Source organism: Xiphias gladius, chromosome 9, assembly GCF_016859285.1.
Source record: "Xiphias gladius isolate SHS-SW01 ecotype Sanya breed wild chromosome 9, ASM1685928v1, whole genome shotgun sequence".
In the NCBI taxonomy this organism is placed as follows: domain Eukaryota; kingdom Metazoa; phylum Chordata; class Actinopteri; order Istiophoriformes; family Xiphiidae; genus Xiphias; species Xiphias gladius.
This window is the reverse complement of record NC_053408.1, coordinates 869,859-888,203: the sequence shown is the minus strand read 5'-3', so window position 1 is coordinate 888,203 and position 18,345 is coordinate 869,859. Positions and strand designations below refer to the sequence as shown.

The 18,345-nt window shown below is 46.6% G+C and overlaps 1 protein-coding gene across 1 annotated transcript in view; it reads right to left on the bottom strand.

The window, feature by feature from the left end:
• Positions 1-1,514: 1,514 nt before the first annotated feature.
• heatr1 (HEAT repeat containing 1) overlaps positions 1,515-18,345 on the bottom strand; it is a 32,487-nt gene continuing 15,656 nt past the window's right edge. Inside the window, exons 22-44 of the mRNA XM_040135867.1 lie at positions 17,976-18,140; positions 17,613-17,855; positions 16,974-17,105; positions 16,601-16,704; positions 15,930-16,076; positions 15,724-15,842; positions 15,436-15,557; positions 15,020-15,148; positions 13,971-14,195; positions 12,985-13,114; positions 11,923-12,101; positions 11,637-11,689; positions 11,432-11,555; positions 10,546-10,686; positions 9,284-9,588; positions 8,310-8,460; positions 7,861-8,034; positions 6,625-6,759; positions 6,028-6,132; positions 5,713-5,875; positions 3,541-3,704; positions 2,665-2,773; positions 1,515-1,848 (exon numbers count right to left, since the gene is read on the bottom strand). Of these exons, the coding sequence (XP_039991801.1) occupies positions 1,760-1,848; positions 2,665-2,773; positions 3,541-3,704; positions 5,713-5,875; positions 6,028-6,132; positions 6,625-6,759; positions 7,861-8,034; positions 8,310-8,460; positions 9,284-9,588; positions 10,546-10,686; positions 11,432-11,555; positions 11,637-11,689; positions 11,923-12,101; positions 12,985-13,114; positions 13,971-14,195; positions 15,020-15,148; positions 15,436-15,557; positions 15,724-15,842; positions 15,930-16,076; positions 16,601-16,704; positions 16,974-17,105; positions 17,613-17,855; positions 17,976-18,140 (3,408 nt within the window). The 3' untranslated portion in view covers positions 1,515-1,759. The remainder of the gene's footprint in view (positions 1,849-2,664; positions 2,774-3,540; positions 3,705-5,712; positions 5,876-6,027; positions 6,133-6,624; positions 6,760-7,860; positions 8,035-8,309; positions 8,461-9,283; positions 9,589-10,545; positions 10,687-11,431; positions 11,556-11,636; positions 11,690-11,922; positions 12,102-12,984; positions 13,115-13,970; positions 14,196-15,019; positions 15,149-15,435; positions 15,558-15,723; positions 15,843-15,929; positions 16,077-16,600; positions 16,705-16,973; positions 17,106-17,612; positions 17,856-17,975; positions 18,141-18,345) is intronic.

The following is an 18,345-nucleotide window of genomic DNA, read 5'->3' as shown; positions in this document are numbered from 1 at the left end:
GTCGTTAACTGATCACACCGTGACGTCACTCTAAATACCCGGCTACGTCAGGGGGCTCTATTGAATTAAATGGATTCATTGTCTCTTACCCTGTCGCCGTTTCTTCGTGTTGCAGGGACGTCTTCACCTCGCTGACGACCCGCGTCTGGAAGCCGATGGCGGCCGGTTGGCTGGAACGAGCAGGCGTCGTCGCCTTCCTCAGATTCAGTGGAGTTTCTGTCTTTCATTCATTTACACACGGCAACAAAAATGTGACTGAATGGGAAGACGTGGGGGGGTCGGAGAAATCGGTTTATTTGGCCCCGGACTAAAGAACGGCTGGAACGACCGGCACGATCAATCGATTGTCAGAACAGTTGACTAATAGATTGATCGACTAACCGTTTCAGCTCCACAGTACTGGTGGGGTTCCTGGGAAATAATGACACAGAGGGGGTCAACGGGGGCCCCGACAACGCATGTTGGCCCCGGGGCCCGTCTGGAGCTCAGCCCCCCTCACGCCTCTAACGAATCCCGCTACGTTCCGTCAAGTGAGTAATCGGCCTGCAGTACAAGCAGCAGCAGCGTCGGTGGTTGAAGGGGATTTCAGGGGCCCCGATGGGAACCTGAGACCCCGGCAAAAAACAAAAACCCTTAAAATCAAGTTCGATTCAGAAAGAGGTGAATTCAAACCGCAAACAGTTAAACTAGCTGTTCAGTTACTTATCAGATTCAACCTTTTCTGGTCATTAATTGCTTCCATACCACGGCGATTCATGTGTTGACACCTTTTTTTCCAGGTGAACGTGGTTATTAACAGGTTATTACAGAAAGGAACCCATTACATTTACGTTCGGTCCGTTAACTGACCCCTGCAGAGTCGTGGCGTTCGTGACGACGCGGACGAGTCAATCCTCCTCCTAACAAAGTTCCTCTGAGGAGGATGTAAACTCAGCGGTTTATTGAAAATTGTGCTGTAACTGGACTTCTTAGCTTTCAGGGCAGAGCAGCAGGACAAACACATCCGGACATAGAAACTGTAAATAAAACCCATGCAAACAAAAGAGCGGGATAACGATTTGAAGGTCAAAGTAAAGAAAACTTCACTCTGTTTATTCACCGTCAGCAGCGGTGAGTTTCAAGCCTTTATTGTAATTTGTCCTGTTTCATATTTGATCATATTTTAATCAGTCGTTCCTGTTCTCTGACCTGCTCCTGTTTGCATTTGCTGTTGATACAAACTCAACACTGTAATGGAAAATATTAATACTATTAACATGATATTATTCACCTGTAAAGCTGCAGTTACATTATCTGCTCACTGATCAGACGAAAAGTACAGCCTGACGTTCAGAGATAAAACCGGTTGGTAACTGGCAGTTTTCCTCCCTGCAGCTACAAATCATCTCATCAACATATTATTGAACTAAGCAAATGTGTGTCTTTTTTCTGAAACAGTAGAGCGCGGTAAAGAAACAATAGAGTACTGGTAAAGAAACAGCAGAGTACAGTAAAGAAACAGCAGCACAGACTTGTAAAGAAAGGATCAGATTTTGATCAGATTTATTTCAGCCGATCACAACTTCTCTATTTTCTTTACAAAATAAAAGCCAAAAGACACCAAGCTAAACAAAAAGATGGCGGTGGAGACAAGAGTCTAGTATTTATTTCTGGTACATATCAGAGTAAAAAGTACAAATGTGACATCAGCTCAGGCTGATAGACGAGTCCATGATGTTTAAAACACTTCACGTCGTGTGTTTGTTGATGTACACGTGCGTTAGAAGTAGCTCTGCAGCGGCTCTCCCAGGATGTTCTCCATCTCCTGAACGACCCTGTGGACCTGATGCTCCACCTCCTCACACTCGTCTGAAAAACAAACACACACTCGTCACGTACACCAACTGGTCTGGGATCCACTGTGTTCACCTGCAGGCTCAGAAAAAGAAAAAAGAAAAAAAGAAAAAAGAAACACCTGCAGGACATTCACTGCAGAAACTCACCTGTGTTGCTCCTATTTACAAAGGAGCAGGTGAGTCTCTGCTGACAGTGACACCTGCACTAACATGCTCAGATATTTAGAATCATTCTGCACAGAAGGAAATACAAGCCTGAACTTCTGGGTCTGTTGAAGGGAACTTTACACATCGGGTTCTGCATCATTTTACAAAAAACAAACAAACAAACAAAAAACAGCAACACTTGCTGAAAAACCGAAAACCCGAGCTTTACTTTGAAAAACCATCGCTTTTTCCTCCGACGAGTTATTCGTTTCATTACAACTGTCACGCGGGTTTTTTCCAACCGAGGCGAACGTCTGACACCGTTTCCCTTGGAGACCTTCGGCGGGAACGTACGAGAAGCCACTGAGGGGGAGACTGAGTCAGTAATTCCCTCTGTCTCACACATGCTGTAACAACAGCAGGCAATCAAACCTCATGTGAAGTGAACTTTAAACTACAGAAACCTCCGTGACTGTAAAATCGCATTAAATGTCCCGAGTCTGACTGAAAGCAGCACCTGCCTCTGGAAGGTCTTCAGGTATTTAATTCTCCGCGGAGACACGCGGTCCGACTCACTGAACCAACTTCCAGGAATTAGTCCACACTCGCAGGCCGCATGCGATTGGCCAAGCGAGACGCGTTTCCAGATGACGCTGCTGAGTGTGTGTGTGTGTGTCCTCACCCTCCATCAGTTCAGCCAGGAAGGGGATGGTCTCCGGCAGCAGCACCATGTAGTTTTCCTTCATCTTCGACGCCAACTCCATCAGCATCAACAGAGAGGAGAAACGCACCTGAGGAGGAGGAGGAATCAACAACACGGATGAGAAAGATGTCAAAGTGACTGAGTAACAGCAGTCTGACTCCTTTAGGACAGGAAGTCAAACCTGAAACATCCTACTAATCCAACTGAATAAAATCGAAACTGAAGCTCGAACGGCTCAGTTCATGATCAGAAGTCAGGCTTGAGAGAGAACTGATGTTTAACGATGCAGTTTATCGTATTTACACATTCACTAGGAAGAACTCTGCACTTACTGACTTATCTTTGACTCTTTTTTGGGAGAATAATGAAGCGAAATCAAGATGTGCGAACAGCGCATGATATTCCAGCCCCGAGTGATGTCTGCAGGTCTTTCCTACAGGCTACGACCGACTCTTTTTCTTTTCATATTCGAGTTTAATTTGAGGGAACAGGAATATGAGACAGATGACTCCTCGTGCAAGCAGTGTATGAACATCCGCGTCTGTAACTGCAAACGCAGGAATAAAAACACGGGGGAGATGTATCAGCGTCTCTGTTTAGGGTCTCCACAGCATCAAGAAAGACCCCTGTCCCCCTCCCCCTCACGCCACAACGCCTCGAGCCCTTGGCTGCAGGGAAGCCACGGTGTGGGGCAATAAATGAAGGAACCACAGCAACAACAAAACGAACTATTTGCCAAAGTTGCCAAGAAACCAGATTATACACATGTAATGTAGAAGGTCCCTGTGAGGCGACACCCAGGGCACAAAAAGCTTTAAACGGAGGGTGACTCATGAGACGGTCAGGTGTTCTCACCTTGGCGTCGGTGTGTCGGGTCTTGAGGAGGATCTGGTAGTTGAGAGTTTTCCACTGGGAGTCGTCGGCCAGAGCCACAGAGAACTGACCCACACAGGGAACCAGGTGTTGGGTCACCCTCTGCTGGTACGCCTGCTCTCCACCCACGGTGTTCTCCACCTGCACACACACACACACACACACACACACACACACACACACACACACACACACACACACACACACACACACACACACACACACACACACACACACACACACACACACACACACACACACACACACACACACACACACACACACACACACACACACACACACACACACACACACACACACACACACACACACACACACACACACACACACACACACACACACACACACACACACACACACACACACACACACACACACACACACACACACACACACACACACACACACACACACACACACACACACACACACACACACACACACACACACACACACACACACACACACACACACACACACACACACACACACACACACACACACACACACACACACACACACACACACACACACACACACACACACACACACACACACACACACACACACACACACACACACACACACACACACACACACACACACACACACACACACACACACACACACACACACACACACACACACACACACACACACACACACACACACACACACACACACACACACACACACACACACACACACACACACACACACACACACACACACACACACACACACACACACACACACACACACACACACACACACACACACACACACACACACACACACACACACACACACACACACACACACACACACACACACACACACACACACACACACACACACACACACACACACACACACACACACACACACACACACACACACACACACACACACACACACACACACACACACACACACACACACACACACACACACACACACACACACACACACACACACACACACACACACACACACACACACACACACACACACACACACACACACACACACACACACACACACACACACACACACACACACACACACACACACACACACACACACACACACACACACACACACACACACACACACACACACACACACACACACACACACACACACACACACACACACACACACACACACACACACACACACACACACACACACACACACACACACACACACACACACACACACACACACACACACACACACACACACACACACACACACACACACACACACACACACACACACACACACACACACACACACACACACACACACACACACACACACACACACACACACACACACACACACACACACACACACACACACACACACACACACACACACACACACACACACACACACACACACACACACACACACACACACACACACACACACACACACACACACACACACACACACACACACACACACACACACACACACACACACACACACACACACACACACACACACACACACACACACACACACACACACACACACACACACACACACACACACACACACACACACACACACACACACACACACACACACACACACACACACACACACACACACACACACACACACACACACACACACACACACACACACACACACACACACACACACACACACACACACACACACACACACACACACACACACACACACACACACACACACACACACACACACACACACACACACACACACACACACACACACACACACACACACACACACACACACACACACACACACACACACACACACACACACACACACACACACACACACACACACACACACACACACACACACACACACACACGAAAGAAACTAAAAGAAATTAAAATTAAATAAAGTCTGATAAACTTTAATAAAATATAATAAAACAGATATATATTAAAATAAAACAATATTAAAATAAATATAAAGTAAAATAAAACATTTTATAAAATAAAATAATAATGAAATAAAAGTAAAGTAAAATAACAAAATAAAATGAAATAAATCACATTTTTAAAAAACTAAAATCAAATCAAAATCTTTCAAAATAAAGTAATGAGGATAATATCTCACCTGTCCTGGATCTGTTGGTCTGTCGCAGCAGGTCCGAGAACGGTTTCACCAGGTTTCCGGCGAACAGGACGAACAGTCCTTTGAGCCGCTCGGCGATGCAGTCGGACACTCGGTAGAAAGTCAACAGACGCTCTTTGCTGTCGGACTTACTCCAGTCAAACAGCTGCGGGAGAAACCAACGTGAGCACGGACCACCTCCCTCAGGTTTGAACTGCCGCTGAAAGCAGCCGATCAACCCGGGAACATTTCGTAGACCCCGACACGAAACAGTGACCGACAGATTAATAATCCCTGGAAACTGCTCGGTGACGTTACCTTGAAGAAGAGCGGCCTGAACGTGACCTCGGACAGTTTCATCACCATGGCGATCAGACAGTCGATCACGCGGCCCTCGATCTCCGACGTCTTCTCCAGGTCGCCCTGAGGAGAGACGTCCCAGTGTCACTCTGCAGTTTCTGTTCACACGTGCACAAGCGTGCGGCTGATGCACGTCTCTGCCTGCGCTTTCACGCCGCTCCGCCGGTCTACAGCTGCTACCGTCGGGACGAAGGCTCAGGGGCCACCTCTGCGGACCACCTGTGCTCAGAGATCCTTCATCCCTCACTCTACAACTCTACAAGTCTACAACTCTGCGTTGTCTTTCACTGTCACGCGTTTGTCTGACAGCTGCCGCAGACACTTGAGGATTTTCTAAGAAGGACAATAAATAAAACTACCTGTCCACAGGTGACGGAAATGCACCGACAGACACCTGAAGAGGACGACTACGGGCTAATAAACATTAGGGTGGAAACTATGTGGTCTGCCATCAACTCCTGTTAACGTTTCCTATTTCAACTCTCTCTTTTCTTCCTTAGCGGCCGAACTGTCCGCAGGGAGCTTTAAATCCACACGTATGGAAAACAAACCTACCCGGCAGTGCTGGGCGCGGAAGTCAAGGGCGGTGAGGAAGAAGGAGGTGAGCTCCGATTGGTGGAAGCTGAGCTGATCTTTCTCCATGTGACCGATGTGTTCCTTCAGGATGCTCATCAGCGCCCCCAGCTGGCCCTGCGGGAAAGCAGTCGGAGACGCGTCAGTGTCACGCCGCTCGGGTGCGTTGACACCTGAGGAGTTTCTGTTGACTCTGCTGCGTTTTGATTTTCTGCGGGAGAACCGACCCTCGTCGCCAGGGCAACGGAGTGATCCACCTGCACCGACACACACCTGAGCTGATGCAGCAGCGGCGGCTTTCTGTATTTCCAGTTGATCATTAAATCATTCTGGGGTCATTTCCCTCTCAGCCGATCTGAGGAGACGCTGGTTCTGGAAGTGGTTTCTCTCCTGGATGATGTGACCATCACACAGGTTTACGTTCTCAGCACTAGTTTGAATTTTTTTTTAAGCCTTGTTTCTGAGACATCTGTTTTTTTTCCTAACAGTTTGGTGGACGGCTCTCCACACTACGATTCCCACGACACCCCGTTGCCATGGTTACTAAAAACCAAATCTCAATTACTTTAAGCTGCAGGTTACAAACACTCGGTTTTCTCGACAGTGTGGCTTTGGGCTGCAGCTCACTGTTAGCGGTCATATAACAGGATCTGAAGCTCTGTGATTGGCCGTTTCTTGCTGAAATGCACCTTGGGAGTCGTAGTTGACTTCCGTCCACAGGCTTCTTGTAGCTTTGACTGAAAGCAGCAGATATTTTCTAACACACTTGTTCATATTTTGTTCTGATGACCCGGCTGTGGGTCACCAACATGGTCTGTGGGAAAACGTTTACTTCCAGAACCAGGGACGCCTGAAATAACTTCTCCTACTTCGCAACCCTGTTGCTGCTTTTCACGCGAGCTGAGAGGAAACCTGCACCTGGTGAGCGACCTGCCAGCCGAGAGTCAGTCAGCAGGAGGATGTAAAGCGACGGCAGCGCTCTGGGCAAACAGAAACCAGGTTAAAGACGCGTGAGCTCAAAGTGGAGAAAATAAATCCCGACTCGTCCCGAACCGTATGGCTGCACATTCTTACCTTGGGATCAGAGAAAACAGGAGAGAAACTGCTGGAAAATGAACAGAAACAACTGTTTTTTATAAGCTGAGCTGCTCCGCTTCTCATCTGATGCTGAAAACACTCGTCAAACGGGGTCAAATTCATGCAAACAGAGCGGCTCACCTTCTTATCGACCACCATGCTGCTGTAGCACCTGCCGAGGTTGGGCAGTAGGACCCTGGGGGGCAGCTGGGTGGCCAGCGTGCTCCTGAGGGAGGCGAGACGTGCAGACAGCTGGGCGGAGGTGGAGGAGGAGGAGGATGAAGAGGTCTCTGCCAGCCGAGTCAGCCGACACACCTGCAGGAACAGGGAGGGTTAACGTGATGCTGATGAGCGGCCACACACACCTGAGACCAGAGGGCTTCAGGGGAACACTCAACCCGACCCGGGACCCGAGTCAGACCAGGTCAGGCCTGGACCAGTATGTCCAACACCTGAGTGGATCCGAACTGTGAACTTCAGTCTCGCCTCGTTTAATATGCGACGACTGTACGTGGCCCTTTTCTCCTTCTGCTGCCGTAAAACCTCGCTTGAAGTTTACACAGGAAGGCGAGGAGTGTGGTGTCTCTCACCTGTAAGGTGGTGTCCTGCAGGTAGGGGCTGATGAAGTGAGGCAGCGTCTCCGTGACTCTCTGGAGGGCGGTGACGGCGCTCAGCAGGTAAATCTCACTGCTCAGCAGCTCCTTCCTGTCCGTCAGTGTGTGCAGCACCGCCGGCATCAACCTGCAGGGCGACGACAGACGTGGAACAAGGCGAGAGTGTCAGCAGCATCTCTGAGCTGGTTCACTTTTAACTGGATCACCAGGTAACCTGCGATGCACCTGAGGGACGTTTTTAATAAGCGGTAGACACATCTTTACAACCATGTGTCCTGCTGATGCTCCTGTACCGTCCCCCGTCGGCCAGAAGTCTCTCAGTCTGGTTTCTCACCGTGTGGAGCCGCGTTGCATTAGACACAACCCAGACCAGAACCGAGGAAGCTGTGGTGTCCTCGCGTTCATTTACAACCTCTTTCGTGCAATAAGCCCTGGCTGGAAATCACAGGTGTGATCCCCTTTGTCGCGCTGAGGTTGAAAACTACAACCCCTTCTCAAAACATACTCTCCTCATTTCATTTGAGTTTTTACTTTATTTTATTTGCCTTTTATTCGGCTTTAATCCTTTTTTAATAACATCACTGGAATTGGTTTGATCTTTTTATCATTTCTCTTATGATTTTGATTTTATTTCGCTGCTCTGTGTGAAGCACTTTCTAAGTTGACTTGAAAAGTTCTCTACAAATGCAGATGATTATTTTTATTATCATCATCATCAAAACTTTGGGGGCTGTTTGTTCAGTCTGTTTGTTTTTAATTTACAATGAGATCAAATATCCTGCACTTCGCCTTAAAAATAAAACGGTCATTGTGAGACGACGCAGGTGAGCCAGCGGATGTCTTGAACCTCTTACGGACCGTAGACTAGCACCCGTTATAGCTCCCGTGGGTCCTTCCTGTCTATCAGGCAGAACCTGTCCACGTCTCCGCGGCGTCCTGCCTTTACACACCTGGGTAACTGTGGGATGGCGAGGGCCTTGACCGTGCCGACCACCTCGGCGACGCAGAGCAGAGCGCTGCCCGTCACGTTCTTCTCCTCCTCCGCCGACGCCACGATCTCCACCGCCCGCAGCAGGACGGGGAGGAACGCCTCCTGGTGGTCGGAGCCAAAGCTGCGACAGAGCAGTTTGAGGCTGTAGAGCGCCGTCTGCCGGTTGATGGCCTGCTCCGCCGCCTCCTCCTTCTCCGTCACCTTACCGTGACCGTTACCCACGATGCTCAGCAGGTCTCCGGTCATCTGTAGGAGCAAGGTGACCTGCGACAGAGAACCAGTCATACACTGATTTTACTACAGTCTGTTATGAATCCGATCAATTAATCAACACGTCTGAAACCAAACTAATAAAAATTAAAATGATTTTTGATAAAATCAGCAGAGATGAAAATTGAAAGGATAAATAATGTTATGACATTAAATAATAATAAATAACAATGTGCTTTTATTAACAGTACACATTAGGTTATTGTTCTTAATTATGTTTAAGTTATTATGACCTCAAACCTTAGTTATTGAATATAATCAACAATGCGAGAATAATAAAATTAATAATATAATCATATCTAAGTTATGTAATTATTATTATGTTGTTTTATTAAAATTCTGCTTTGTTATGTTATTGAAGGATGTTATTTAATGTTCCATTACGTCATTAGAGTTATCTTATGCTTTAATGTGAATTTTATTTTATCATCAACGTTGGTATTAAAGTTATTATTTTGTTATGATCTTTTATTTTAATGTTATGTTAACGTGTTATTAAACATAACTCTGACATACACTAGTAATAACTAATAGCATAATAAATACATTATGTAATTGTTTTGTTATTTTTGGTTATTTTAAGTCATTCTTTGTTATTTATGCTATTAATGTTGTTATATGTTACATTATATTATTAGTTATTACGTTACATTGTTATAAATGTAATCTTAGTTGTGTCCTAGGTTACTCATTTTTTCATTAGTGTTAACAGGTTTTTAAATTAAACTCGTCCCGTTACGTTAAGTAGTTAATGTTATGTTACAGTAAGTTATGTAAAGCTTCTTATGTTACTCAACTTATTAAAGTTACAAGCTGTTATTTACATTATCTTATGACTGATTACGATGTTTTGCTGCATTAAAAATGTTTGAAACTCTACACGAATAAAGACATGAAACCAGTAACTGGTTTTAATGTTGTGGCTGACTGGTGTGTATTTGTGCGCGTTACCTGTTGCTCGTCCCACGGCGTCCTGTGCTGCAGTTTGTTGTTCAGCAGCTCCATGGCTTTTCTCCTGACTGACGCCAGCTGATTTCCCATCAGCCCCCTCATCACCGTGATGAAGGTATCCGTGGGCAACAAGGCGTTCACCTGGGCGACGGGAGACAAAGGTACGAGTTCGTTTGTAAGCAGCAGCAGGTGTTTGGGATGATGTTTAATCTTCGGGATCACGTGACTCCTGGTGACTTCACATTAAAATCCTGTGCTTTCGACGGTCTGAGACAAATTAAACCAACACCGTCCGTCAATGTGTCTCTCGACTACACTCTATCAATCGATCGATCCAGACCGATCGATCAATCTATCGGGATGATCTCACTTTCAAGTTGTGTCCAGGTCCGAATCACCTGTTCACAACAGCAGACAGAAACGAAGGACCTGTGGAAACACCGGTCGAGTTCAGGTGAGATCTCGTCTCACCTGCTGCTGTTGAACACTGGAAGCATTAAATCTGGATCTACAACATTTCACTGATCTGGTCGTAATTCTGGCCACACTTTTTTTTGCTGCCTTGTTCTGTTCAATGGCAGTAATGTTTTCATGTTAATGAAGAACTCCCTTTCTGTGCATGGCCTGCCCATTTTGGTCAAGGGAATGATCTCCTTATTATTTCTAACACACATTATTATTTCGGATGTTACAGCTTGAGGGATTGAGACCGGTAAACTCCAGCAGGACCTTAACACTGCAGAGCAGCAGGAGCTGCAGGAGAACCTGTACCGGTTCGTGTAATTGCAGGAGGAGGAGAAACAGTTACTGTCATTAGAAAACAAGACACAATAAACCGTTGTGTAAGGTCAGTGTTAGGTGTCTACTTTGAGTAAACTCAGCAAACCTTATCCAGAACGTCGTAGGCTTTGTTGAGCAGAACTCTCCAGAACTTGGCGGTGGGTTGGTCAGCGTTCTCCTCCACGCAGCGGGCCACGCTGTGGATGTAGCGCAGGATCTCCTCCAACAGCCTGAAACGAACACCAGCTGTTCAGCCACTTCTTCGTGGAACAAACTGATTCTGTTTTCTCTTTCGGCAGAACGGGACTCACCTCTGCTGCAGCTGCTGAAGAGACTCATCCACGCCGTCGCCGCGGTCTGCAACCTGGAGCACATTCGATCAAACGTTTTCTATCTGAACACACTCATGTTTACTCACTGCGCTAGTTTATTTCTGTTTATTAATTCATCATTCGGTCTGAACCGAGGAACTTTCGGGGTTTTGTATTTGTTACAGCTTGTTTACATGTTAACGAGTCCTGGCGGATTATCGCTTCTCTGCTTTTTCACTTCTTTCTTTGTAAACCATTGAAAAATGCTCCCTGGGACGTCGCCCACCTTTTCGATGAAGCTGGCCGAGCCGAGCAGCTGAGCCATGAAGGAGACGGAGAGGAACTTGAAGTGTCTCAGCTCTTTGCTGCTGTGAGTTTCCACGCTGAAGATCAGCTCCTCCACCTTCTCCTCCTCGTCCTCCTTCTTCTTGGCTGCTCGTCGGCCGACGGAGCGCTTCGGCGGAGCTGCAGAGGACGGAAACACCCAGAATAAAACCTCTGAGTTCATGCTGGCTCTGAGAGCTTTATTTTGAAGGTCAGCTGCTTTACAATGTGCATGTTTGGTTACTTTACGCCATGTTTTGTTTTTTTTTTTCTCCCATTGGAGCAGATCTGAAACGATTAGTTAATTTATTAAGCCGACACAAAATTAATCAGCAACTATTCTGATTATCGAGTGATGGTTGTGGTCGTTCTAGTGTCTCCACTGTCGTATATTATGGAGCCAAACGGTGCTAAATGTTTAGTCGATCGTGACACAAACTGTGAATGAAAAGTTAAAATCTGAAACTGAAAGCTGCATTGAACTAAAACCCTGAAAAGAAAAAAACAACAATACAATTTAGCTTAATTTTTTGGACTTTCTTTGCATAAATAAATCAATTTTGCTTTTTTTTAAATTTCAAGATCTGAAATTGAAAACATTTTTTGGAACTGAAAAAAATTTTTTTTGTAATTAGGAGAAAAAGTGTATATGAAATTATAAAAAAAAAGCTAAATAAAATAATTATTCAATGAACTTCCAAAAATTAATCAAAATTACATTTGATTTGAAAAACTTCTCATACAATTATTTATAGTTTGGTCAAGTTGTTATTTTTTCAGGTTTTTTCAGTTTTCAAATGTTAACTTTCTGTTTAACTGACAAAACATTTGGCACCATTTTGTTCCATAACATGACTTAAACTAAATATCTTTAGGGTTCAAAAGTCTGTACACAGACACTTGTACTCGACTACACCAGTGTCCCCGGTGCCGTTCACATCTGACACGTTCAGTCCACAGTTTTTATTTCCTACTCGTCCCTGGACTGAGACAGATGTTATTCCACCAGCGTCGGACGTCTCACCGTCGTCTTTGTTGTCCGGCAGCTGATGGAGGAAGTTCAGGATGCTGATGAGGGAGGTGAGCTGGTCGGTCACCTCGAACTGACAGCACAGAGAAATCCAGAAGTCCACGTCTCTCTCCAGAGCCGCATCCTACACACACACGCACACACACACACACACACACACACACACACACACACACACACACACACACACACACACACACACACACACACACACAGTAACACACACACGCGCACACCCACACGAGGACTGCATCAGTCTAGACTGAACTAAAAGCCTGACCCTGCCAAGACAGTTTGTTTATTTCTATTCACTTAACAGGGACGGAAGCACATTAATACACGTTGCTGTAAATGCATCAGACTCGGCAAAAAGTCCATCTGTTAGAGATTAAAATTCAGAAAGTCAATGAAACAGTTTATGAGTGCGCAGAGGGATAATAAAAAGACAGTTTCAGATCATCCAGTTAAGTAAATTAAAAATATCATACAGGACAGACGGTAATTATTCAACATCGTTAGGTACCAGCCAAAACAGGCAACCCAGACGCGCACAATACACATCATGCAAAGCAATTAAATGTCAAATATTCATGTTAATAGAAACATAAAGGCCTGAGCTGCAACGATCAGTCGATTCATTTGATTAATCGTTTGAGCTAAAATGCAGAATATTTAATGATTCAAGCTTCTCAGACGTGAGAATTTCCCGATTCTCTGTGTCATAACATTGTAGTAATTAATTATCTGAAGGTTTCAGACTCTTAGTCAGACGAGACAAAACATTTGACCTTTGACCCTGGAAACTTGCCAAGGGTATTTTTCCCTTATTTCTGATATTTTCATAAACGAAATAATTAAAAATCGATTAATCAAGCAAATAATCATTAGTTGCAGCACTATAAGAAAATAGATCAAATACAGAGTGTAAATCTTTCTAGCTCAGAACAGAGGGACAGCCTGGTGGAGGACAGGCGTCTCACCTTCTCGCTCACAGAGCTGCCGGTCTGCACAGCGTGCAGCTTGAACAGGAGGAGCATTAGGACCCAGAGGAAGTCGGTGGGTCCCAGCGTGGTCACCAGCTGGGTGAGGACGGGCAGCCGCCGGTGGTCGGGCACGTGAGGCAGAGCGTCGGCGAACACGTGCACGATCCGCGTCACCACGGTGTGCACGTGAGCTGAAGACTGACCGTCGGCGAGCTGGTGGGCCTGGGGGGGGGGGGTATCATGTTATTTTTCTTAACCAATGGTATTTGTTGCTTTAATTATTTATCTTCTGTGGTGGCAACTCTTTACGTTCCCTGTAGCAACAGGACTCAGCTCTTGTCCATCTGCAAGTTTAATTCCTCACCTGCAGATGGTCTCAAGCTGACAGAGGTCAAAGGTCACAGCAAAGAGCACAAAACTTAGTAGAGCATTTCTACACTTCAGTGGGCACAGAAGGGGGGTGATGTGTAACCGTTCAAAGAGATAACACACACACACACACACACACACACACACACACACACACACACACAGGAACTGTTCCATCGCCTGCCGTCGCTTTACCACTGAAGGTCAACGGAACAATGAGCCATCAGTGCATTTCCATAGTTTTATATAACCACAGCATAAAAGGTGAATAAAGTTTTCCATTACACTTCATCTTTTAGATTTGTTACTTTTGTTCCATATCACTATTATAATCATTATTAAAGATCACAGATGAGGCTGGCGCTGGGTCCGTGACCCTTGATGGATGTGATGGTTGATCATTTGTTTCCAACCGGAAGAAAGTCAGTGTGACTTTCTTCGTTTTAGTAACGTCGGCTGTTCGCAGATCCGACGGTCGACAACAGTCTTATTGTTAGGGATGAAAATGACGGACACCGCTACGAAAATTGGGGTTGTGATCATTTCCGTCGTAAACTTTCTGTTTTTGAAATTATACTGGGCGTTGCCACAAGGTACTGACAAATATTTATACGATCTAGGATTTTTTTGTTCCTCCACATTCAAACATTTAAACGGGACTCGGTCCGTCCCCTCACCTTGACCAGCGCGGGAATGACCATCTGAACCGTCTTGTCGATGACTCTGAAGCTGTAGGCGTCGTCCAGGCGCATGATGTTGGCTCCCATGAAGGTGAAGATGGGCATGATGTTGTGCAGGACTTTTTCCTGGAGGGCGACGAGGAGACGTGGGTCAGATTCTCTAAACTTTCTTCACTGCGGTAGTGTACATGCTCAAACAAATACAAAATGTGAGATCTTTGGGTTTTTTGTTTATTTAGTGTCTTATTAATTAACAGTCCCCTTTGTTATCCTGCATTAATTACTCTAATAGCAACCTACAAGTCTCTAAGCTCCTTTTCTTACCATCTCTTCTCTACGATTAAATTTGTGTAAAAAGCTACTAAACGTTTCTTCAGAACCAGAGTATAAAAGTGAACAAAACAGAAACTCACGGGGAAGATGGCGGCGACGGTGCCCAGCAGCAGCAGAGCGTGGTGGTGAGTCTGCGGCATGTCGGACGCCCTGATGCACTGGACCACCAGCTCCACGCTGAACTTGTCTTCGTCCAGGACGTCTGCACGGAGCGGGCACAAAGAAAATTCCGGATGAAGCATAGAAAAGAAGAGCGAGAAGACTGGAAACAAAAGCTGTGGCAATTGAATCGACTAAATTCCTAAAAGCGGAGGCCGAGGCGCTCCCACAGCACGGTACCGTTTACATCTGTCAGTGTGCCGACCTACCCGCCGCGACGGGTCCCCCGTCAGGAGACAGCTTCTGGCAGACGTTGAGCAGACAGCTGAGCAGCAGCTGCTTGGTGTACTCCATGTTGGTCTGATCAGCTGAACACGGCTCCAGACTCCTGAGCACAGAAGAGAAACACACATCAGCTCGAACTGAACTTTCTCCTCTGAGGGAACAAGCGTTCTCCGCCAACATCTGGCCGTACCTGGAGAGCAGAGCGAACAGAACCGGCACCAACATCTGGGCTCTCTTCAGCTTCTTCTTGTGCTGCAACAGCTCCAGGATCAGAGTGACTCTCTGCCACGGCACAGCGCCCCCCTCTGGACCGACCTCACCGCTCTCCTGAGGTTTCCTAACCGGGGAAAAACAGCCTTTAATCCCGAAGCTAATCTTGGCGACTCAGATTTGTCTCTGAGCTGGAACATCACTAGAGACGAGCCTGCGTTTGAGAATACGTTTCCACTTTGCTGAAACGAAACACAAATATTCCTCCTGAGGTCAGAACTTTAGCAGGAACTGCACTTTCGGATTCTCTACTTGTCTGTATCACACCGGATTTCAAAATGCAGACTTATGGTTGGATGAATCCAAATCTCCTCCGAAACAAAACCAGTCAGACCTTTCCAGCTCTGAGAACTGTTCACAGCTTAAAACGTCGGTCTGGTTTCATAAAGCTGCAGGGTCGAAGCTTCTCCATACAGGCTTTCTCACCGGGTTTCCATTCGTCACAACGAAGGAAAATAAAACACCTTGATACACAGAATTAGAAATTCTCTGATGACACAGGTCTGACAGCGGGAATCGATGGTGATGATGACGATTTTAACCTTCAGCCGAGTGTGTAAAACCTGCTTCGTGTTGTAAAATGATCTTCACCTCTGTGTCATTTTGCTCCTGCGGGTCTGTTGCACCGTCACGCTGACTTTGGGTTTTTCCGGCGGAGCCAGCTCATTGGCCACCAGCTGACCGTCCACTGCCACCTGTCAGGAAGAAGAAAAAGGTGCGACCTTAACGCGGTGTGCCGTTTTCCTGCAGGTAGGATGGGACCAGAAGCCTGAATGAAACCTGAACCTGCATCTCGAGTCATTCGAAAGCAGATTTACAGTCGACGCACGTGTCCCGTGGGAGGACCGCTGTAGATACCATTGGTTTCATTATCAATTATCTGCTGATTATTTTCCAGATCAATATATCAGTCAGAGCAGTATGGAGGCAGTGGTTAGCAGTGGATGCGGAGCTGGTGACTCACCCCTTTGAAGACGCTGCTGATGGTGGTGGCCACCAGCGGACTCCTGCTCTCCACCAGCAGGTCGAACATCACCGACAGCAGCTTCTGCTGCACCTTCTCGTCTCCGAGGGCCGAGAAGAACGGCTTGGTGATCTGCAGAGAGGAGCGACGATGAAGACACACGTCAGACAACCCGTGTCTGAGAACAGATCTACCTGATCCCTCAACAGGCCTCGTCGTCTCCTCCTCTGCTTACCCGCTGGTTATTACATGTGCCCTTATCTTTATCAAGAAATATCGACACAGAAAAATTTCTCTAATGAAACACTTTTTTTATTTGGGAACTGGTTTTTAATAATCTCCCAGATTACAAACTACTGGAACAACTGGAAAACCCAATGTCAGTGACGTTTTATCAGTTACACTGTCACATCACGGTAGAGTCCACAGAGATTATGCTATGACTCCTGGTTTAATCAAGGTTTTAACATCTGTTAATTCCGATTTTAAAATAATTTTTAACCCCAGTTTTATGTCTGCTTTAACCCTGGATGCTTCTGGGAAGATAATCCTCGTTTTACACAGGTTTTTCCCTGGTCTGACCGCAGTTTATCCCTGGTTTAACCCTGTTTTTTAACCCCGGGTCCAGGTTATCCTGACCTGTTCCAGAGCGATGACCTGGCAGCTGGGGATGTCAGGGTGCGGCTGGGTTGAGGTCCTCAGAGCTCTGATGAACAGATCCAGACAGTTCCGGTCCTCGGCCAGCATGGGGGCCGACGCCTCGTTGTACTTCCCCAGGAGGAGCTGCATCAGCTGGGCCTCGGCCCGCAGCAGGCTGGGGGTGTCGGGGCCACTCTGCTCCAGGAGCCGATCGAACACAGGAAGCAGGGCAGACAGGACGGACTGAGGGGGAGGGAGGTGTAGGACAAGACAGCTATTAGATACAAGATCCATTTGAAGGAAATGACACGTCTTTACCTGTTTATTTTATTTATTTGAATACAGGTGTGTTCCTGCTCCCACCTTCCCGTTGACGTGGCTCAGCGCTCTCAGCAGGCTGGCGGCGCTGTACGACGGACAGCAGGGAGTCTGAACGCTCCGCAGCAGCTGCTGCAACGACGTCTGCAGCTTCTTCTGCTGCGTCTTCAGTTTACTGGACAGACACTCCTCATGAAGCACACCCAGAGCCTGCAGGGATGACAGGGACACAGTCAGAACCTACACTCGCTCTGTCGCCCAGGTTTCCTGTCTGTATCTAACCGTCGCTGTCCAATAGACAAGACGCCAAAACATGATCTTGAAAAACAAAAAACCCAAAACATACAGTTGCTCGTGATGAAGCGCTGAAATGTACAACATCAAGCCAGAAACTGGTGTTTGATTAACTGATCGA